The sequence below is a fragment of the Gymnogyps californianus genome, chromosome 3, assembly GCF_018139145.2.
Source record: "Gymnogyps californianus isolate 813 chromosome 3, ASM1813914v2, whole genome shotgun sequence".
Taxonomy (NCBI): Eukaryota; Metazoa; Chordata; class Aves; order Accipitriformes; family Cathartidae; genus Gymnogyps; species Gymnogyps californianus.
This window is the reverse complement of record NC_059473.1, coordinates 127,872,061-127,894,310: the sequence shown is the minus strand read 5'-3', so window position 1 is coordinate 127,894,310 and position 22,250 is coordinate 127,872,061. Positions and strand designations below refer to the sequence as shown.

Here is a 22,250-nt window from a genome sequence, read left to right as displayed (position 1 = left end):
TTGAGACCATCTCATGGGAGTGTCGCGGATTGTTTAGATAACCCTGAAGGAAACATACCCTCATCTGTGCAGCGGCCGTAAGGGATAGCCCTCGGTCTTGCTGCATGCACCATCCCTCCATTCACTGTGTGAGTTGAAACTAGCTGCTCTGATTGTAGACATCAGGTGTGGGGGAAACGTACCAGGTCATTTCACTCTTCTGGGGCAAACTTACCATCTGTCCCCAGGATGGAGGGACCAGCTGTCTGGGGAGGGCAATGAGAGTGTCCTGTGTGACTCCTGGTGGTATCTCTTGTTTCTTGTAGGAATGCAGTGAAGATGAGGATGGTTACAGTAGTGAAGAGGCAGAGAATGAAGATGATGAAGATGACACTGAAGAAGCAGAGGAGGATGAGGATGAAGAGGAGGAAATGTTGTTACCAGGCATGGAGGGGAAAGAGGAGGTGCACACCCTATTCTTGTGTTCTGCAGCATAGTGTGGAGCCGAGGGCACTTGGGAGGAACTCGGCAAGGAGTTATTTCCATTCAGATGGGGATAAAACATCCCTCTTGTTCTCCTGAGGCTGAACACAGCTGCTGACAGTCTGACTGCATGCAAAAGACTGAGGGATAGGGCATGGATCTGGGCAGCAGGTTGAGATCGGAAGAGGCTGACCCCGCTGCTGGGTTTGCTGTGCTTAGAAGCTGCTGCGGGGGTTGGCGTGGAAGGAGAGTACAGGACAGTAGCAGGACTGCTCTGCTGGCGCTGCTGCTCCTGGGCAGAGCATTGCTCTTTGCCAGGCCAAGGCTGTGGCTCCTCGGCCCGTGGCGGTGCTGGCAGACGGGCCAGGGACCCAGGATGTCAGGAAAAGGGGACTACAGCTTCCAAGGTGCCAGCCTTCTCTCTTTGGAGAGATGTCCTGGCTTGCAATGAGGCTTCTGCTTGAGGCTGGGCTGGGGCTGGAATCAACACATTAGAGCTGAGGGTATAGCAGGACATGTTGAACACTGGAGAATCCTGAACCACTGGTGCTTTGTGAGGCTGGAACAGAGGTATTGCTTGACCCTGCCTCTCAATGAACATGCTCCTGCTGTGTTTCACACTTCCCTCAGGCTTTTCTCCATTGTTCTGTGTGTGATTATGGGAAGAAGGGGTGAGATGCAGGACCTCAGGGTTTGGGACACTGCTGGGCCTGTGGTGGCTGGTGCTGGTTCCCTTATTGACCTGATATGGAGCAAGAGAAAGGACCCTCAGCAAAATCATTTGTCTCTTGCAGCCGGGCTCTGACAGTGGAACAACTGCTGTCGTGGCGCTTATCCGGGGCAAGCAGCTGATTGTGGCTAATGCTGGAGACTCTCGCTGCGTGGTGTCAGAAGGCGGCAAAGCCGTCGACATGTCGTATGACCACAAGCCAGAGGATGAGGTGGAGCTGGCCAGGATAAAGAACGCTGGCGGCAAGGTCACCATGGATGGGAGAGTGAATGGCGGTCTCAATCTCTCCAGGGCAATCGGTGAGCAAGATGGGGGTGAATGCTGGCATGCCTGGCCTCAGAGTGCTGTGCTCAGGACATCCATGCTTCCAGCACTTGCCAGCCACTAAGTTTAAGGAACAGTTTTTAACTGGATGATGAGTAGAACCTATTCAGTATTTGATGTGGTGAGATTTCAGTCTAATTAGAGAAAATGGCCGTGCAACTGGCAGACATCAGTGGAAAGCAACACCTAGCACCTACCAGGCTCCAGCGCAGGGCAGGGTGTGTGAAGCCTCCAAGGCTATTGCACCAACAGCTGGGTTGTGACAAACCACCCCATATAAACTGTCTCAAAACCAGACTGTTGGCTTTTGAACAGGACTTTCTCCTGTTAGCAGGCTGTTGAAGGACCTTGGTATGTTGCTTCCTGGGGACCTAACCTTATACCAGTTTGAGCTCATTTGTTCCTGAGCCAGCCTTGCCTTTTAATTGCACAAACTCCATCCCCCTTGCTGCGGTGCTTTAGGCAGCACCTGACTGCTGTTTGTGCTCATCTTTTGGTCTCTTACGAGCAGTGTTGGAGTAATTAATGGCCCAGGAGGCTGGGCATGTCTGTTAGCAGCCAAACAAGGTCTTGGCCCAGTCAGTGGCTACAGTCTGAGCAGATGAGATGCTGGGAGTCATTAAGGAAAGGGTAGTGAATAACACTGAGAATGTACTGGAAAATACACAGAGAAGGGAAGGAAATGTCAGCAGCTAACGGTGTGAGTGGAGAGTACTTGCGCAGAAGGACCAAAATCCTTGAAATTATTATCCTAGGGTAAAGAGATAAAAACACATTTAGGACAGAAACTAGGAGTCTGTTTATCCAGGGAGACACTGGCATTTCCACCTACTATTTTGCGGTGGCCCTAGAAGTCCCTTCCTAGGATGTAATTCCAGATAAGCCTGCTAGTCAGAGCTGAGGATCAGTTTTCTCAAGTGAGCTTTGGCTACTGAGGGTTTGGGAAGACCTGAACCCAGCAGTGTGATGTGGGCATTGCACTGTGAAATATCTGGCCCTGGACAGCCTGAGCTTCTGGAAAATGAGCATCTAGTGTTATTGCAGCAAAGCCAAGCTAGTGCTGGGGTGAGCCGCAAATCCTGCTCCAAGACATGGGATAGCTCATCTGATGAGGACTGCTGCAGGATCTCAGCTGGTGTTGTCAGATGCCATGTGCTGTTGGCCTGGTGTTGCCCCAGGAACTGGGGAAGTGGCACTTGGTTTGGGGTGAAGAGATGCTGAACTGGCAAAAGGCACCTCTTTCCCATTGCACGGTAACAGCATGTTGGGCTCGCCAAAGCTGACGCTTTGAACATGTGGCAGATTTCTCTGTCTGATGCACCCACAGCCTGACCTGCTCTGGTTGTGGGAGCACTGGCTCGATTCTGCTGCGGTTGCCCTTTGGCAGGGCAGTGTTTCTCACTGTTCAGGGGTAGGCAGCATTGCCAGGGCCCAACCACAGAAAAAGTGATCCTTCTCTCTGCTACAGGTGATCACTTCTACAAGCGGAACAAAAATCTGCCTCCAGAAGAACAGATGATCTCTGCCTTGCCTGACATCAAAGTCCTGACAATAAATGATGACCACGACTTCATGGTCATTGCCTGTGATGGGATCTGGTGAGTAGTGAGGGAGCAGTTGTGCCTCTTGGGCATCACTGCTCTGGTCTCTCTCTGGAGCTGGGCCTCGGGAAGGCCCAAGGGCCCTGGGTGCTAATCAGACACTATGGCATGACTGCTCCCTTCGCTTGCCCTTCTGACCTCTCCGCTCTCTGCAGGAATGTGATGAGCAGCCAGGAAGTGGTGGATTTCATCCAGTCCAAGATCACCCAAAAGGATGAGAATGGAGTCCTGAGGCCGCTCTCCTCCATTGTAGAAGAGGTAAGGTCCAGAGCTTCACCATCCCGTCGGCACGCAGTGTTTCTGCATCCCAGCTCGGTGCCTGACTGCCCTCCTTCTCCATCAGACTGGTTTGTTCAGCACTTGGGGTATCTGGCAGCACATGGGCTCCAACGCTGGCTGGAACAGGAGCAGAGACGCCTCTGAATTGGGACCCAGTTCCTCTGGCACCCTGACCAGTGTTTCTGACTCTAGGTTGCTGTCAAGCTGAAGGACTTTCTGTCCACTTTCAGAAAACCAGGGCTGCTCGGGCTGTTTCTGTCCCTTGTCTGGTTGCGAACGGCATTTGAGCCCGGCCCGCGCCGTTCTGGCCTGGCAGCCCCTAAGCTGCCGTCAGTTGCTAGAAGGGGCGCAGTGTCTCAGGTTATTCACGGTGCTGTGTCTGTGCTCTCTGCTAACCTGTCCTGTCCTGTCCCTCCTCAGCTGCTGGATCAGTGTTTGGCTCCAGACACCTCAGGGGATGGCACTGGCTGCGATAACATGACCTGCATCATTATCAGTTTCAAACCCCGTAATACACACCCACCTGCTGAAAGTGGGAAGCGGAAACTGGAGGACATGGCAGCACCGGCAGCACCAGCAGAAGAGAATGGCGGTGATAACAAGAAGGCCAAGCTGGAATAGCAGGCCTCGCACAGGGACTTTGCTGTGCGCTCACCAGACTCTCGTTTCTTAAACATGCTGAACTCAAGACTCCAAAGTCTTGTCCTTTTTTTAGCCTTAGCAGAGGCCTTGTTTGTCCGTGTCCTGGTTGGGGGGTGGGGGGCGGGTCTGGTTAGCAAGGGCATGTCGCACTGTTCATCTGTAACCATTCCAAAGAGGGAGCCGAGGGCAGAGCTGCGCGCGGGAGCAGCCGCCAGCCACAGCGCAGGAGCCCGCCGCAGCTGGCAGCCTGTGAGCAGAGCCCTGTGGTTAGAAGAAGGATGTCCCCCCATTGTCTCCATGTGGTTGTTGCCATTTCTGTGCCTGTGAATTTCTGTTCGGAGGGAAGAACTTTTTCACTGTTGAGGTTTTTTTAATCTGCACCCGATTATTTAAGGCCCTTTCTGTTTTTATTTGTGAAACAATCTGGCTGTGGTGCTGCTGCCACACCTTGTTCTGTTGTACACTTTCAATCAATACTTTTTTCAAACTAAAAGCCCAGAAAACGTAGCTGTACTTCTGGTCCTTGGTTCTTTCCTGGAGGTGGGGGGTGAGGAAGGTGGGATGGGGAGGACGATGTCTGTCCCTGGTGTCTCAAGGCACTGTGGGGGATGCGTCTGCAGCTCACAAGAAGCAGCTGGCTTCTGCCATGCGGTTGCAGAGCGCCAGCCCCTGCTGCAGTGCTTGGGCCTGCTGCCTCTCCGTTACCCTGCGATGGCTCAACTGAGGACAGTCTGTTGCACACAGCAGGAGACAAGTCTCTGGAGACAGTTTGTGTCTGCTGAAGGGACCAGGGGTACCAGTCACCCTCCTGAGCTAACTTGCCCGCAGCATGCTGCACCCCATCTAGCTGCGTGCTCTTTTCAAGGTGTGACAAGAGGCAGCTCCTACCTGGTGTGCTGGATGGCGTAAAGCTTGTACAATGTGTGTTGACACTGCAGCTGCTCCTGTGGGAGTGAAGTCCCTGGGCTACAAGGCACCGATGGAAAGATCGGCTGTTACTCCCTGCTGCTGTGCCCCTTCGCCTTCCACCTGGCATGGTGGGGAGCCCAGGGGAGCGCAGATGAGGTTTGCAGGCCAGGTCACCTGGCACAACTTGGTGCAGCTGCTCTGGGGTTCCTGTGTCACGGGGGAGTGCCCCTGGCAATGCCTTGCACCTCAAGTCTTCCCTCTTCGAAGATGAAGTCCACCTTCCTGGTCCTGGCCCGTTGTCTTGGCTTCTGCAGTTCAGTCAGCCCATGCCTCGCCAGCCCGGATGGGTGCATCTCACGTCGTCTTTGAGCCCCTTCCCTGGTGGCCCTGAGCTTAAGGCCCTCTGTCTGGTGGCCCTCCAGTGGATGATGTGTCCAGACCTGAACTTGTTTTGGTCCCTGGATCATCCAGGCTAGGCTCCTGCGGCCCTGCTCAGGGTTGGGAGTTCAGAGCCACAAACACCCATAGGTGCTGCAGTCGGACTTGCTGCTCAGGCTGACTGTTTCTGTGCTCAGAAACTTTCTGGATGAGCTGATGTGTTCCCCTAGAATGGTGCTGCCTGACTAAAGTACCCAAGGAGAGGATTTTTTCCTTTGCAAAAGTGGGTTTCTTCTCAGGGCATCTTTCATTCATTGCCAGATCACTTGTCTCAGGATCACTCTGGCTAGGGCAGCTCAGTACCTGATGCTTCCCCCCTGCTGTGAATGTGCTGGCCATGTTGCCCCCAAATTTTGAATAAACAGACTGACTTGTCACAGGAATGAGCAGAATTATTTTCTCCAGTCTTAAAAGCATTTGTTATTTCTGAAGTCCCCCTAGTTTCCACATGTTCTTTTTAGAACGGGGACAGTAGCGATGCTGTAGAGTCACATGCAGAAGGGTAAATCCCAGTCCTGGACGGAGTGCCTGGAGCTGCAGTGCCCTGGGAGGCTGAGCCAAGAGGGACTTTCGCTCAGTGGGGTTAAAGACACTGTTTGTCTGAATTGTCATGTGCCTGCTGACTCGTTCCAGCTGCAAGGCATCAGTCTCAAGAGTTTTAAACTTTCTTCCTGGTCATTAAAGAAAGGTTTTGATACAGGAGTTAGCACCAGTCTCTGTGGAGTCCCCTAAAATGACTCTGGTTAGCGGTGATCTCATGTTAGTAATTTGTATTGAGATGTAACTGGGTTTAGACCATTTACCATGTGCTCTATTGATGTTTTATCATGCTAGTTTTTAATCAAAATGCTTTGTGGTATGTCATGTGCCTTATCAAAGGCCCTTATATCTACAGTTACTTTCATTAACCTACTGAAGCTGTTCAAAGAATAGAATCAGTTTTGCTAAGACTGCCCAGCGAGTTATGTGACAGGGAGGAACAAGTGTGGGAAACAGGCATAAAAGGGGCCAGTTGTGTGTCAAAAAAAAAAAAAAAGGATCACCACAAAGTGATCTTTTCTAGCTGTTTTCCCGGGTGCGTGGGCTCTTTCTACTGCACAGAGGGGTGCGTGGGTCTGAGTGCCAGCAAAAGGAGGGACCAGCATGCTGGGGAGGGACGCATACCTCAATGCGAACTTGCCAGCGAACATCAAGCTGGACTTGGTGAGCAGGCAAAGAGGTTTGGGAGCCAGGTTTTGGTGTGGCCTGGGACAGATCCCGGAGAGACCAGAGGTCCGAGAGTTGGTTACTGAAGGCACCAGAAAGCCCAGGCTGCTAGGTGACGTGATAAGCTCAGCTGCAGATGCAAAGGAGGCACAAAGAAGCACCAGCAGGAGGAGTAATTTGATTAATAACCCAACCCAGCTACTCCCAGGCCCATCAGAAGAGAAGCGCCAGCCCCTCAAAGGCCAGTGTCCAAAAATCCAGAAGGACAAAGAGGTACAAGAGCAGGTGGGGGGACCCAAATCACAGACACCCCCCCGGGCCCCTCCCAGGGCTGTCCCAGGAGAACCATCAGCCCCATGGTCCAGACATGAAACCCATCACCGTGCCTCACTGGGAGCTCTCTGGAACACCTTGCAAGCACAGAAGGGGGCTGCCTAGGGGTGCGGGACACATTATGGGATGCAGGGAAAGAGCATTTGGGGATAGCACAGGTTTTATTATGGGATGTTTAGGGGAGGAACCACAGGCAGGAAAAGGGAGGGATTTAGGAGATTTAGGGAGGAACAAGTGTGGGAAATAGAGGGATAAGGGAATAAAAGGGTCTGTTTGCATGTAAGCAGGGACTAGGCAGTACACGAGTCTGGCCATGCCCTGTGCCTGATCATCACAGGCTGTCCTGTCACCTTATTAAACTCCACCTTCAACTACTTACTTTCCTCCGGGGAGGGGGGGGGGGGGGGGGGGTGAGGGGGGGGTGTCTGTGGTGCCAGCAATGCGTGCGTGCGTGTGTGTGTGTGAGCACTAGCAAGGAGCAGCTGTACCAGCTGGGCAGTAGGTGATGGGGCCTGGGAGCAAGGGCGTGAGTGGGTCTCTAAGGGCAGCTCTGGGTGAGAGCATGGGCGGGGAGGGGCAGCTATGGGACCACGGGAGTCCTGGTCAGCTCTGGGTGCGCGTGCATCTGTGCATCTCTGGGGCAGAAGCACCTGGGGAGGGGGTGTCAGCTATGGGACCAGGGAGGGGACCTGGTGAGTTCTGGGTGAGAGACGGGCACCACACCAGCTGCACCCATCATGTGCTGGGGTCAGTGAATCACAAGGGTATGGAGCATCGTGTGACTGTGCACAGCTGGACAAGGGCAATGGCATAGGCAGCACCCACACCAGTCAGTACCAGTCCCTGCAACTGTGCTGTAAGGTGCTGCTAGGCTCTGCTAAACATTAAGCAGCTGAATGTGCAGAAGCAGCTTTTTCTCCCAAGGATGCTGCGGTGGAGTCAGACTGGTCACGGGCAGGATCCCACTTGCCTGAGACCACGCACCCCATCTGGCTCAGGGTCCCCGTCTACAGCCTGTGGCACTACCACATGGTCCCTCCATGCTGGCCTGGCTGCAGGACGGATCCCTGGTGGGGATCAGGACCCACAACTTCAAGCTGCTTGGCCCCAGAAGCTCAGGGGCAGGGGCAGGGGGGTGGCTGTGCCACAGGAGACAGACAGACCCTCAGACAGCAGTTTTATTTCCCAGCGGTGCCAATGCTCACAACTGCCTTCAGGGAAGGGGTGGATGGGGCTGGGTGCAGGCAGCACTGAGCACAGTCAGTGCCCACCCAGCCTGGGGATGGCCAGGACCCAGTTCATGGGGCTGGTGGTGCCCCACAGAGGGTCACCAGCTCTGCCACAGGAGGGCATGGGATCTTTGTGTCAGTGGCAGGCGGGAGCCCAGGTGGGGGCTCTGTGGATTGAGGGTCTCCCCGCTCAGTGCTGCACAGTCCCCCTCACTCTGCAGGGACGCCCACAGCGCTGCACTTGTCACTGGTGCCTCCCAGGGAGTCCCCAGAGAGACTCTGCCCTGACAGCGCGCTGCACAGACTCTGCTCCCGGGCAGGATGCGGCACTGCTTCGATCGACACCTCCACCTCGATGTTGATGCCTTCCCTGCAGACAAACACAGAGCCTGAGGACAGCAGCCCAAAGGGGGATGTCGCCACATCCCTGCCCGGTACAGCAGGCGTGGGGAAGGCTGTTAGGAAGGGGACATTCCAGTCCCCCCTGCCTCCCCAGCACAGCACCCCCGGCTCACCTGTAGGACGTGTCCTGGCCCTCGCTCAGCATGCTCCCCGCAAGGGCCACCGTGCTGGCTGACTGGCTGTCCTGCTCCTTCCACACTGCCCCGTGGCGCGGGCTATGGCTGCTGCTGGGGAAGGAGATGGTTGTATCCGGAACTCCGTCCTCACCCGGCCTGGGGCTGGGCGACACCGACCACAGCTCATTCACTGGTGGAGGGAGAGATGGTGCTGAGCACCCTGTTTGCAAGGACTGCTCCCCATCACAGCAGGGAGCAGAACAGCCCACCAGGCTCTCAGCATGGGGTGCAAACAAGCTGGTCCCAGACTGCTTTGGGCAGCACCCACCTCCCCCAGGACACCAGCCTGCAGCCTCCCCGCAGGGACAGGGGTGTGCGTGGTACCACCCGGGGCAGAACCGACATGGGTCCGCAGGGAGCCCCTGGCTCTGGAGATGTCACGGCCACAGAGACGTGAGGCAGGACCAGGGCCTGTGCAGCCCAATGGAGGGCACGGGCCAGCGGACAGACAGCAGCGCAGGACTCACGCTTGGTCAGGTTCTCCAGCTCTACCACACCGAGATCCCCGGGCGGGCTGCGGCCACCCCTGCACCCCCAGCGGCTCCGACACAGCGACAGCACCACCACCCCATAGACGTAGGTGAGCATCAGGGGCACGCCGACTCCTGCGGGCAGACAGGCAGCTATTGCCGGGCCCCCGCCGGCAGCCCCAGCTGGCTTGCCCCCCTGGGCGAAGCCCTGGTGCCCCAGGTCTCAGACATCCCCCCTGCAGACGCTCCGCTGCAGTGGCCCCCAGGCCCCTGCACAGCCCCACTCTCTCCAGCACGTGGGCAGCGCCCGCAGCCCTGGCCTGGCACACTCACCCACGGTGACAGCTGTTATGATGGGGGACACAAAGAGAGAGAGGAGGACGCTGCTGGTGACAGAGAGGCACTGCTGGCACCCCGACAGGCTGCTCCTCCGGCTCTGGCCCAGCACCTCGAGGAAAAGCAAGACAGGTGAAGGGCTCTGCAGAGATCTCAGCGCACAGCCCCCAGGGACGGGGCCTCTTCCCGGCCCTGGCAGAGCTCTAGCCGCAGCCACAGCTGCCCGGACACCCCCTCCATCTCCTCAGGGACAGGCAGCCACGACAGTGCTGCCACCACAGCTCAGGTGTCCCTGGAAAACACCCCTGGACCCCCAGACCCCCTCCTCCTTTCGCCCACCCCAACCCCCACCTCTCCAGGCTGAGAGTACCCTCGCTGGTGGAGGGTGTCGGGGTGGGCAGCAGAGAGGGTCCCTGCAAGGAGGGGCTGTGGGGAGTCAGGGTGGCACGGGGACATGCTGTGGGCAGTGGTGAGCACTGCGCGTCTGTCCAGGCCTGAGGCCACGGGCTGCCAGGCTCAGCGGGGAGCGGGACCATGGGGACTCCAGGGCCCCCTGCCAGTACCTTCCTACCCATGTAGATGGGGATCCCAATGGTAATGACAGGGACAGCAACGCCTGCGACGAGGGAGATCACCATAGGCGCCCCCAGCACCATGCCCAGCTGCCACAAGATCTTCCGGGTCCGTGACCAAGGCCTCTTCCCCCAGAAGGTGCAGCCAGAGGGGCTGCGAGGACAGAGCGGGGCTGGGCCAATGGTCCCTGCGCCGGGGCAGGCAGACACCAGCACAGCCCTCCCTCGCGCTGGGGGGGGAGACCCATGGGCCCACCGGGGAAGCGGAAAGCCAGGCTGCCCCATCCCAATCCGGAGCTCCAGCTGCCACCTAGGACCCCAAGCCTGGGCACAGCCAGCCCCAGGCCCCCAGCCCTGCCAGCCCCAGCAGCACAGACCACTCTGCTCCCCTCCCCGATCAGCCCCACAGCCCAGCCAGCCCCAAACCTGGCTGCGCATGGCCGTGGCTCTCCGCAGGGCCTCGCTGCGCCCCATCCTAGCCCCACCGCTCCTGGCAGGGCCCCCGGCCCAGCATCACAGCACCCCCAGCTCAGCCCAGGGGCAGCTCCTGCGACCACCCCTCAGCTCCTGGCAGCCCCTCTGCCCCAGCCCCCCAGCACACCCCGTGGCCCCACAGCCCTGCACTGACCTCAGGAAGTGCACGTCAGAGATCTCCTGCAGGCAGAGCCAGCAAAAGAGGCAGCCACAGATCGTGCAGTTCATGCGGTTGCAGCTCCCGTCATTGATCTTCATGATGAAGGCACTGCAGCGGGGACAGACCTTGATGTCCTCAGCCTCAGCTGGCAGGGGGGAAGGAGATGAGATGGGATGGGGGGGAGCGGGACAGGACAGCGCAGGTCCACCCCCACACCCTGTCCCAGGATTGCAGCCTGTCCCATGGGTGTCAGGGTGAGGCAGGCACAGCAAGGTCCCACTCCACACCCCCAGCACGACTGGCACAGGGGCTACATGCCTCCACGCAGAGGCAGCCACTGGGGACCACTGGGTCCTGGCTCCAGCATCCCCGCAGGCAGGAAGGTACAAAGGCATCCGACTGTGCCGCTCGGCTGTGCCAAATCCCTGCCCTGCTTGCTCCCACCCTGGGCCAGGGTCTCACCATGGGCCGAGCCCTCCAGGTGGACGAGCTGTGCTGCGGGGTTGGCCAGGCTGGGGGCCGGCGGCGCTGGCGCACAAGGGCCATCGGGGTGCCAGGGCTGCCGGCAGTGGTAGCAGAACTCGGTGCCACAGCCCTCGCGCCCGCAGGTGAGGCGGGGACACTCGGCACAGCCATAGGCGATGACAGCGTAGCTGTGGGGAGAAGGCAGTCAGTGTTGGCAGGGGCCAGCAGTGTCCACGGCCCTCCCTGCGTCCCTGCACAGCATGCAGCCATTCCCCTCCCCGGCACAGCCAGGCCGTGCAGTGGCAGGTCCCAGCTCCACGCTGAGCCAGAGCTCCAGCCCCTGCTCAGGAGAGCCAGGAGACACTCTCACCAGCTCAGACTGCGGCACTGCCTTCCCCATCCAGCACCCACAGAGTTCCCCTGGGGCCTCGCGGACTGGCCCAGCACGGCCAAGAGCACCAACCCTGGCAGAGACACACACTCTGCAGCTGGGACAGGGACTGGGACATCTCTCTGAGCAGGCCCAACCCCACACAGGACCAAGTCACGAGGAGATCGAGCCTGGAAAAGGCTCACAGGACACAGGCGCAGTCTGCCACGCACCAGCTCCCAGCTGGGGAAGCCCATCGCCTCCACCGGTGCGGGAAGGGGGGGACCCACGCCACCCCCCTGCTCCTGGCTCTGCGCGAGGGGCCAGCCGGTCACCTGCAGTCGGGCGCGGGGCACCAGCGGGTGCCGGGGTCAGCCACCAGCAGCCGTCGCAGGAGGAACTCCTCGTACTTGTCACGGAGGGCGGGCTCGGCCAGGAGGTGGTGGACTTCGGCGGGCTGGAGCGTGGCCGGGCAGTGCGGGCAGGCCACCTGCACACGGCTCTCGCTGACGGCGATGCGCAGGTACTGCTCCAGGCAGGCCCGGCACGAGCGGTGGTCGCAGGAGGCCAGGGTGGGAAAGGCCTCGGGAGGCTGGGGCAGCAGGCACAGGGGACACTCCACCAGCTCCCCGCCCTCGCCCAGGGGCAGCGTGATGCACGTCTCCTCAGGTTCCTCCGGCTCTGGCTCCGGTTCTGGCGGCGTCTCCCCTCTGACAGCCTGTGGCTTCCGCCCAAAGAAGCCCAGGAGGCGGAGGGGCCCGGGCACTCGTGTGGGCCGCTCCATGGTGGCCCGTCAGGGCGGCAGCCAGCTGCTGTCGGGCTACGGAGGGCAGCAGGGAGGTGCCAGCCCCAGCACGGCCCCCATGGCCAGGCTCCTACCTGGGCCTCAGAGCTGGCATCCTCCCCACAGGCAATGGCTGAACCATCTCCAGCTGCAGTCGGCACCGCTCAGCCTGCGAAGGAACCGCATGTGAGAGCGGGCTCTGGGCCCCGGGCATGGGAACGGGCCCTCGGCACCCACGAGACCCCACTACCGCCCTGCTGACAGGCCCTGCCACCCTGCCGGACCCCAGGGCCGTCCACCAGCCGCACCATGGAAAACACCCCAGCAGCTCTGGGACAAGCCAAGATCCACAGCGCTCCTCGCATCCCCTAGGCCAGCCCACTCCCAGCCAGCCGTCCTTGTGGGTCCGGGGCAGCGGGGTCAGCCCTGCCAGCAGCGCTCCGGCCCCGGCACGAGCCCTTCAGCATGGAGACCTTGGCCCCCTGCCCCGGCCGGGGCTGTTCCAGATCCTCCCTCCTCTGTGGGTCACAGCCCACAGCCCTGAGCGGGGTGCTTGCCTCTCTCTGCTCCTGCATCCGCCGCCTCCTTCACCCGGAACAGCTCCTGCACGCTGCGCACCGGCCCAGCACGGGCAGCAGCCTGCCCTGAAATGGCAAGCAAGCTCCCTTTGGGCCAGCTGCAGGCGCAGCTGCCGGCGGAGCCCTGCCAGGGCCCAGGACGTTGCTCACCTCCTCCACACCCCAGCACAGCAGCGCAGCCACCCTCGAACTGAGCAAGCAGCCAGACCCTGTCCTTGCTTGACGTCTCCAGCTGACGTGCTCCCTCCCACCGGGTCGCAGGCAAGAACAAAAGCACCCGACCTTGAGCTCCCACAATCACATCTTGCCTGGTCAGTGCGACCATGGTGACCCCCAGCCATTATGTCCAGCCCCGTCCCCGCGTCGGCCCGAAGGCCCCAGGTGACAGTGCCGAGGCTGACCGGTCCCACGCTTGGGCAATGCAGCCGCAGCCCGTCTCCAGCCACGCACGTGCCCCTGAGCCAGCTCTGTTCTGCCCCATCCTGCCTCCTTCAGTTCAGCATCAAAGTCCAGAGACGCAGGACCTCCCAGATTCCCCAAGGCAGGGAAGACAGTGGTCTTTGCAAGGAAGGCAGTGGTGAACACCGTGACAACCAGTTTGTACACAGGGCAGTACAATCACCCCGAGTACAACCCTCACCACCCCGAGTCTCCGTGGCTCTCCTCTCCAAGGAGAGACATGGCTGAAGCTCTGACTTTCCACTGCAGTTCAAGTGCCCAAGAGCCACAGACTCGGCCCAGCTGGACACCAGCACCGGCCACTGCAGACACAACCTCCTTAGCCCAGCCTGCATTGGGAAGCTCCTAGCAATGGCTAGCTGGAGGGAGCCCAGAGGAAAATCTGGGGCAACCGAAAACGGCCATCACTCACTACTCCTCAGGGTTAGCTCAGGGGAGAGCAGGGAATGTCTCACTGCCACAGAGAAAGTGCTTCCTCCACAAAGATTGGATCCTGAACTGTCCCAGGAGGAGAAAGCTCCTCCACGTGCCCTGCAACCCAGGACAGCAGGACCTGAAGCCTCATGGGGAGTGGTCACGAGTGCTTCCCCACGTCCCAACTGCTGCACTAAAAGCTGCATCACCCAAGCTGCTGCTTGTAGAAGAGACACCCAAGCCAAGGGACCCAAGAGCCAGTTGTTTAAGTGACCAGAAGCCAGGTGATTACAGGAGAGAGGAGGTAAATCTGTCAGTTTTCCCTTACTTAGGCCGCATGAGTCCGTGGCCACACCATAATCCCTCCTGACAGCAGGGCCAGTCCCTCCACTGTTCTCCTTGCTCTTTCCTTACCTATACCCCAAAAAGTTGCACCCTACACTTTACACCTCCACAGCATCGCTGCATCCCTCCACCTCTAACAGCCTCTGCTGGTTTTTCCATTTGAGCACAGCTAGAACAACAGAAGCACTGGCACGGGAAGAGGCAGATATTAGTGACGGCTCGGGTAAGACCAAGGAGTCTGATTACATCCGCTCTGCTGGGAATGAGCAAGGTGCCGCATCGTGCCACCCCAGGTGATAAAGCACTTTCCAGGGAGGTGGCAACTGAAGAGCTCATGGAAACCAGGCTGAGATTGGATTTAAACAGTTGTTAGAGAGCGGGAGGTACTGCAGGAGGAGAGCGGGAAGGAACGTGCTCGAGCACAGGGGAGGGCAGTGGGACCACAGTCTCAGGCGACTGATGCCGTCACCGTGGACTCCGCCTGGCAGAACAGCAGAAGCCAGCGCTGGGAGCAGCAACGGCTGTGCCAACACCACGGACATCAGCCGTCTGATCAGCGGGGCCAGCCCGCGAGGAGAGACCCGGGCCGCGAGGAGAGACCCCGGGCCCGCGAGGAGAGACCCCGGGCCCGCGAGGAGAGACCCCGGGCCCGCGAGGAGAGACCCCGGCCCGCATGGCTTCTGCACCGGGACTGCGACACCTTGACTAAATGGCCGGGGCTGCACAACACAAGCGAAGAAGCACCAGCAGGGATCTAAGCGGCCCCATCCTCTGGCCCCAAGGTACCTGTCAGCGGGGAATCATTGCTGACGACACAGCATGGCCATGGCTCCCCTGCGACGGCCACAAAGTCCAACGCATTCAACTCCCTCAGGGACCTGCAAATAAACAAAAACTATCCGTGAAGAGGCTCAGCAGCAGCAGCTCACACAGCCAGGGTCGCTTGGACATGTCAGACAGCTCTGCTAATGAGCAGAGAACGAGTCCTGTAGATGGGGACCACATCCAGGGCATGGACCCAGGCGTCAGAGAGGACGAGTACAAGGTATGGCTGAGCCAGAGCAGGGCTGCTGCGCCCAACACACGCAGCAGCACACCAGTCATCCCTGGAGATGGGCCAAACCACAGTGTGGCCGAACAAGTCCCCGAGCAGGGTAACCAGGGGCCCTTCTCCCCAAGAAACAGGACGCAAAGCCCTGGATGTCCCTGGTCTGCACAACGCTGGGACAGCGGAGACAGAAGCTGAAGGAAACCAACCGAAGCAGAGAGAAACATGACAGCATGAGACGGCCGAGCTCCCCTGGGAGCAGAGGTGTGACTGGGCTGCACGAGGAGCCATCACAGCATCCCCGGGGCCCAGCAGGCTCCCTGCCTGGCAGGGTCAGAGCATGTCTGAGTGTCCAGGACCTGAGCCACACAAACTGGGGGAGATTTTCTGGGAAGGGTTATGAACGACAGGGACATGCCAGGTGAAATCAGGAGCTCCATCGTGTGGGGGCCCATCGCCCACACACACTCCTGGGAGAACCAGGCAACAGGGCTCAGCTCTGCGGTCCTTGAGAGAGCTGGGACCGTGGGGACAGGACTGGCAGAGGTAATGACTGCAGAGGAGCTACGGCATGGCCACGGTGCCCCAACACTGGGGCCGCTCCTGGGCTTGTTCTGCAGCTGCCTCTCCTCCCGTGCCTGGCTGCGGGGAGCTGGGCTCCCCTTCCTCTGCAGCCAGTTCCCACAGGGGTCACCACGATCACAAAATAATTCAGGTGGAAAGGGACCTCAAGAGGTCTCCAGTCCACCTTCCTGCCCAAATCAGGGTCAGCACTGTGGTTAAGGGCTTTATGCTAGCTGGGTCTTGAAAACCTCCAAGGACGAAGACCGCACAACCCCTCTGGGCAGCCTGATCCATGGCTGGATTTGTTCCACTCCCCAGGACAGTGCAAGGGAGCAGGACCCTGGTGGGTGTCTCCAAAGGATGGTTTCAGTCGCCTCTGGAGATCAGACCATGGGCAGGACTGCGAATCCCTCTCTGCACTCCCAAAAGCCCCAGATCCCTCATCCAGGCTGAAAGGATCTCAGCGCTGGAAGCACCCAGATGGTGAAAGACTGGAGCGCTGCCACTCATCGCTACCCAGGTGTGCTCCTGCATGCCCGTTCTCCAGCCTGTCTGCCCACCCTGCCCTCTCGTCCCAGGGCAACGCGGGCTCTGGGCCACCCAGCCCCACTCTGCCGGGATCCCCAGAGCCTCCGGAGCTCTACAAGCCCATCCGTGCCATGCACAGAACAGCCGTTTCAGCCCTCCACCTCCAGCGGCTCGTCTCCACCTCCCTCCTGCAGCTGCGTTACCCGGACACCTTTCTCCTTCAGCCCTTTCCTCTGCACAAGGCGCTGCCGTCCCCCACGGCTCTGCAGGGCAGGGTCCCGGCAGCGTCCCGCTCCGACGCTGCGCAGACCCCCCACCCCAGCAGCCGCCTGGCAGGGACCCCCCCCGCCCCGCCAGCGCTCCCTGCAGACCACTGTCCCTGGGCAGGGGCGGCTGCCCCTTCCCGGCCGGCAAAGGCCCTGGCCCGTCTCCTCCGTGGACGGGACAGGCCGACGGCCGGCGCTGCCCCTCCGCTACCGAGCAGGGCAGCGGCCAGGGCGCTGGGACGGCTAGAACCACCAGCGGGGCTGCGGGTACCGGCGCCGGTACCGGCACACGACTCACCGAGTTCTCCCCTCGGCTCAGGGGCCTGGCGAGGCTTCCCGCAGCCCTCCGGCCGCCCGGAGCGGGGCCCTGCCTGGCGGGCAGCGGGGGAGGTCGCCGCAGCCGCCCTTGGTGGGGCACAAAAGGCTGTCAGCCCTCCGCCCCGGTGGCCCCCTCGTCCCGCTCCCGGACCCCGCGGCCGCTCCCCGGGGGCCCGCAGCGCCGCCCGCCACCTCCCCCCTGGCCAGGAAGGGGCGGAGCCCCCGCTGCCCCCGCCCCGCCCCCGAGACTCCGCCCCACAGACGCCCGCCCCTCCTCGGGACCCCGCTCCCTCCCGAGGGGACCCGGCCTTGCCAAGCCCCCGCCTGCCTCTCCCGCGGCGCGGCCCGGGCCCCCCCGCCACATGCCGGAGACACCGGCGCGGTGCCGGGAGGGAAGCGGGGGGCGGCGGACCCCGGGCACGCTTCCGGGTACCCGGTCCGCTTCCGGGGCGCCGCGCCCGCTTCCGGCGCTGGCCCCGCCCCGCGGCGGCCGGAAGCGGAAGTGCCCGGTCGAGGCGGGGCGGCGGCGGCCGCCCCGGGCTGACGGGGGCGGCTGGCGGGCCGCGGGCGGGCGGGTGGCGGGGCCGGGCCGGGGCCGGGGCCGGCCACGATGCCCCGGCGGAAGCAGAGCCACCCGCAGCCGGTGAAGGGTGAGTGCGCGGCGGGGTCGGGGGGCGGCGGCGGCGGCGGCAGCCCGGCGGTGACCCGCGGCGCTCGGTGTGTTGCAGCGGACGCCGAGGACGGCCCCGAGGAGACGGCGGGAGCGGCGCTGGTGCTGCCCGGCGACCTGCTGCTGGGCCGCGGCCTGGCCTTCGAGAAGGGACCGCCAGGTGCGTGCCGCCGTCCGGGCCCGGCAGCGGCGCCCCGCGGGGACGGCCGTCCTGGGCGCCCCGGCTCCGGGAACGCCGCCGGGCGGGGACGCGGCCCGGCCCTGCCGGTACCGGCCCCCGTGCTTGGCCCCATCCGGCAGCCGCCCTCCCCGGGAGCGGTCCCGCCCGGTGGTTGCTCTGTCCCCGGGCGCGTTCCGCCTCCCGGATCACCTCCCGCGGGGTGAGGCCCCGGCCCCCGGCAGGGGCCCGCGCTGGTGGTCTCTGCCCCACACCGATTCCCGGCACTGACCCTCCCCCCCCCCCCCCCCAAGCGCTCCCTCCCGTTAAGGCCCCCCCAGGCACATCGTGCCTCCACGGTTGGTTTGGGGCCGCGGGGATACCGGGGCTGGCAGGCCGCCCCACCGTACACCGCAGCCGCCACCAGGCTCATCCCCAGAGCCATCTGCACCGCTCTGCCCAGGAGCCCCCAGTTCCCCCAAGCCACCAGGGCACGGCTTTGTTGCCCACCCGGGAGCTGGGGCCTCGTCCTTGTGGGGTCCTGCCCCACCGGCATTGCGTGGGGTGTGGGGAGCCGGGCCGGGGCTGTCTCGCCGCCAGCCTCTGCTCCCTGCCGCTTGCCTGCCCCGTGGGCACCCCGGCACCTTTGTGCGGCTGGCCAGTGCCTGCCCAGGCGGTGGAACGCCTCAGGCTCAGCCTGCGGTGCGAGGCAGCCAGAGGAGCATACGCTGGTCCGGCTCCGTTAAGGTGCCTCACAAGGACTGGTGGGAGCATCACTCGCTGCCCTCGACTGTGAGCAGTGAATAATGTGGGGACACACTCAATGGCGAGAGGAGGGGGGCACAGACCGCCCGACCCTTGTGGCTCCGTCCCTTCGCTGTCCATGAGGGCTGTGCTCTGGTCCGTGTGCTCGACAGCCACGCTGGGCCGTGCCGGCAGCTCCCGCTCTCGTGCCGAGGCGTGGTCCCAGCTGCCTGGCAGATGGGGTTCTGCTCCGAGGGCTGCGCTTCCCCACAGCCTGTGCGCAGAGCCCAGTGCCGGGACAAAGCCTGCTCAGCAGCTCTGGGAGTCGGATTCTGCGAGGGCTGAAAGCCACTCTCTGCAGCAGACCTTCTGCTGTCAGAAATACCTTCCTTCCTGCTCTCGGCTGCTAGCCCCAGCTGGGGAGCAGGACCAGGGCCCACTGAGGAGGTCAGGAGAGCCATCACTGGCCGTGTCCTCGTTCTCACCCCGTGGGCCACGCTGTCCCACGTGGGCAGCACTGACACAGCCGCGCTCAGGGGACAGTGCTCCAGGGATGCTGTGGCACTGCTGGTCCGCAGGCCTGAGCTGAGGAGGCAGGGGAGTCTCTCAGTGTGGGGCTTGAGGCGGGGTCAAGGGTTCCCCCGGCAATAGCCAGGCCCTCGCAGGATGCCCCGTTCTGGCGTCGGCACTTCAGGCAGTGCTTGTGAAAGGGGAGCGGAGGCTGGAGGAGCTTCCCTGTCCCGCAGCTTGGGAGCAGCCTCACCCCTGCCCCTGCCTGGGGCTCTGGGAGTTGGACGCAGCCAGGCAGGCAGCAGCGAAGGTGACGGCCCAGGCTGCTTCCCCGGGCGGTGGGCATCTGTTGGGTCTCGCAGGCCCCAGGGCTCCAGGTCAGGCACAGCATGGGGACAGCTGGGCACGGCTTGAGGCTGGTAGTGGCAAGGCTTCAGCTGCACGTCACTGCCCGTCCAGCCCCGAGCACCAGCCTGGGGGCATATCTGGGGCACGGGGCCAGCGCGCCAGCCTGAGGTGGCTGCAGGGCAGTGGGCTCCGCTCCTGTCATCCCTTCCTGGGGCACAGGCGCTACCCCAGGGGCTGCAGGAGGATGGGTCTGTGCCCAGCCGGGAAGCAGAAGTGCCCTCTGAGAGCCTGGCGCAGGCTTCCCCCCGCTGCTGTGGGGCAGCAGCACTGTGTGGGGCTGGGGAAGGTCTGTTTTCTTGCGTGATGGAGTGGGGCTGGTGTTGGAGCCCCACGGTGTTGGCCGTGGGAGCAGGACCAGCTGCCGTCCCTGGGGCTGGGGCAGCGGCACGGCAAGGGCGGACCCGGAGCAAGCTTTATGGGCACCCAGCCCTTCTGCCTGGGTCAGGCTGCGCTCAACACCTTGCCACCACCGCTGCTTCCTACCAGCTGGGCCCGGCAGTGCCGGTGGGTGCCTCACCCACCCCTGTGCCCCTCACCGCCCGCCCTTCCTGGTGCCAAGGGTCTGGCTGCGGGCTGATCGCCTGGCTCAGCCGGCCACAGGGCAGAGGTGACTGGGTTTCCTGAGGCGCCCAGGACAGGCCCTGCAGCAGGGTGTCAGGGCAGGTCATGGCCATGAGGCTCCTTGCCCTGCTGTGCGCAGCGTGGTGGGCTCCTGCAGGCTGCTGGGTGCTGCTAGGGTGGGCACAGCTGCCTGGCCCCTCCTGTCTGCAGTCCCCTCCTTGAGACGGGCCCTGCTGGGACTGGTGGCACAAGCGGAGAGGCTGTGCCGGGGCCAGCCGGGCTGACGCCATCCCATCCCCACGGTCTTCTCAGCAGACACCCTGGTGGGGAAGATCGCCATCCCAGCGTACGCGCTGAGCGACGACGACTGCTCCTCTGGGTACCAGCAGCTGAGCGTGGAGAGCGACCCCGAGGAGGGCGGGGAGCCCGGCCCCGCAGCATTGCCCTGCCGCCAGTGCGGGCTGCAGCTGGCTGCCAGCCTGGGGCAGAGCTGCCTGCAGTGCGCCGGCACCGAGGGGGGCCGCAGCCAGCGCATCGTGTACTCCTGCCAGCTCTGCCCCTTCGCCTCCCACTACTCCAGCCACCTCAAGCGCCACATGAAGACACACAACGGGGAGAAGCCGTTCGCGTGCCCGCAGTGTGCCTACGCCTCTGCTCAGCTGGTGAACCTGACCCGACACCTGCGCACGCACACGGGGGAGAAGCCGTACCGCTGCACGTGCTGCAGCTTCGCCTGCAGCAGCCTGGGCAACCTCAAACGCCACGAACGGGTCCACAGCCAGGACAAGCCCTTCCAGTGCGCTGCCTGCGACTATCGCTGCAACCAGAGCCGCAACCTGAAGCGGCACATGCTCAGCCACCGCCTGCCCGAAGGCGAGGGGCCGCACCGGCGGGACAAGGACCCAGGTAAAGAGGGGGGGCAGGGTGGGGGAGAGCTGCTGGGGGGGACCTCCACGGCACAGCCCTGGGGCTGGGGAGGGGGCAGGGCGCACATCCTGCTATCGAACTGTGCCAGGCCTGGCGCCACGTGCCACCAGCCTCAGCGGGGCACCGTCACCCCCGAGCCTGGGGCTCCCCGCAGAGCTGAGCCCTGCCAGCGCTGCGCTGCCCCACTCACAGCCCTGTTTGTGTTTGTCCCGCAGAGCCGCTGCTGCCGGAGCTGAGCCTGCACGTGGGCAGCGGCAGCGGCCCCTTCCTGCCTGGCTGCGCTCGGCTGCGGGGCGAGGAGGCGGCTGCGCTGCCTGAGCTGCTCTTCCCCTTCACGTGCCGCATGTGCGGGCTGGTGCTGGACGACGGGTTCGCGCAGGATGAGGGCCTGGCTGAGCAGGTCTGTGGGCGCTGCAGCCTGGCGGTGCTGGGCACCGAGCCGGGCGCCAGCCCCCGTAAGGGCACCGGGGACAAAGGCTTTGCCTGCAGCCTCTGCCCCTTCGTCACCCACTACCCCAACCACTTGGCACGGCACATGAAGACGCACAGTGGGGAGAAGCCATTCGCCTGCCCGCTCTGCCCCTACGCCTCCGCCCACCTCGACAACCTGAAGCGGCACCAGCGAGTGCACACGGGCGAGAAGCCCTACAAGTGCCAGCTCTGCGACTATGCCTGCGGCAACCTGGCCAACCTCAAGCGTCACGGGCGCATCCACTCGGGTGACAAGCCCTTCCAGTGCAGCCTCTGCAGCTACAGCTGCAACCAGAGCATGAACCTGAAGCGGCACATGCTGCGGCACACGGGCGAGAAGCCCTTCCAGTGCCGGGACTGCCCCTACACCACTGGCCACTGGGACAACTACAAGCGCCACCAGAAGATCCACGGCCACACGGCTGAGAGCTGGGTAAACCCGCGCAATGCCAAAGCCCTCCTGGCCCCTCCAGCCGTGGGCACGGCCCTGCCCTGAGACAGCACTTAGCCTGGCTGCAGGGGCGCCCAGCCCTGCGTTGGGCCCGGGGTGCCTCAGCCATGGGGCACCCCAGCCACAGCCCCTGCCCTCCCTGGGGGAGGGATGGGCAGCAGACTCCATGGGGGCTCAGGGCTGCCTTACGCAGGGCCTGCAGGTGTGCCGGGGTCTCCAGCTTTGCCCATGACCAGCAGCTCGGGTGCCAGGCTCGGGTCCCTGCCCCAGCAGCAGCGGTGCCGTGCCCCCAGGCACCCCCAGGGGCAGTACCTGCCTGTTCCTGCCTGTCGGAGCCTTCCTCTGCCAGAGTTTGGGGAAAAGGGGGAGGGGGAAACAGGACTGGTTCCATGGCTGTCGCCATGCCGGTCAGTGTAATTTATATTGTGTATAAAAGCATTAAACAGTCAGTTTTGTTATCTGCTATTCT

At 62.5% G+C, this 22,250-nt stretch overlaps 3 protein-coding genes across 3 annotated transcripts in view; 2 read left to right on the top strand and 1 right to left on the bottom strand.

Annotated features, from left to right (window-relative positions):
* The window catches only part of PPM1G (protein phosphatase, Mg2+/Mn2+ dependent 1G), a 30,021-nt gene extending 25,876 nt beyond the window's left edge, over positions 1-4,145 (top strand). Inside the window, exons 6-10 of the mRNA XM_050893310.1 lie at positions 306-443; positions 1,257-1,491; positions 2,985-3,114; positions 3,273-3,375; positions 3,817-4,145. Of these exons, the coding sequence (XP_050749267.1) occupies positions 306-443; positions 1,257-1,491; positions 2,985-3,114; positions 3,273-3,375; positions 3,817-4,017 (807 nt within the window). The 3' untranslated portion in view covers positions 4,018-4,145. The remainder of the gene's footprint in view (positions 1-305; positions 444-1,256; positions 1,492-2,984; positions 3,115-3,272; positions 3,376-3,816) is intronic.
* Positions 4,146-8,077: 3,932 nt separating this feature from the next.
* Positions 8,078-16,937, bottom strand: LOC127015306 (E3 ubiquitin-protein ligase RNF19B-like). The gene is made up of 10 exons (XM_050895153.1): positions 16,863-16,937; positions 14,945-15,036; positions 11,914-12,531; positions 11,206-11,396; positions 10,738-10,888; positions 10,101-10,263; positions 9,535-9,649; positions 9,199-9,336; positions 8,669-8,861; positions 8,078-8,523 (listed from the first exon to the last, which is right to left on the bottom strand). The coding sequence occupies exons 3-10, from the start codon at positions 12,360-12,362 to the stop codon at positions 8,364-8,366; spliced, it is 1,560 nt and encodes a 519-aa protein (XP_050751110.1). The 5' UTR covers positions 12,363-12,531; positions 14,945-15,036; positions 16,863-16,937; the 3' UTR covers positions 8,078-8,363.
* Positions 16,938-17,492: 555 nt separating this feature from the next.
* Positions 17,493-22,148, top strand: ZNF513 (zinc finger protein 513). Its single transcript, XM_050895152.1, has 3 exons — positions 17,493-17,712; positions 20,245-20,838; positions 21,075-22,148. Exons 1-3 carry the CDS (start codon positions 17,493-17,495, stop codon positions 21,824-21,826), a joined length of 1,566 nt encoding a protein of 521 aa, XP_050751109.1. The 3' UTR covers positions 21,827-22,148.
* Positions 22,149-22,250: the final 102 nt, after the last annotated feature.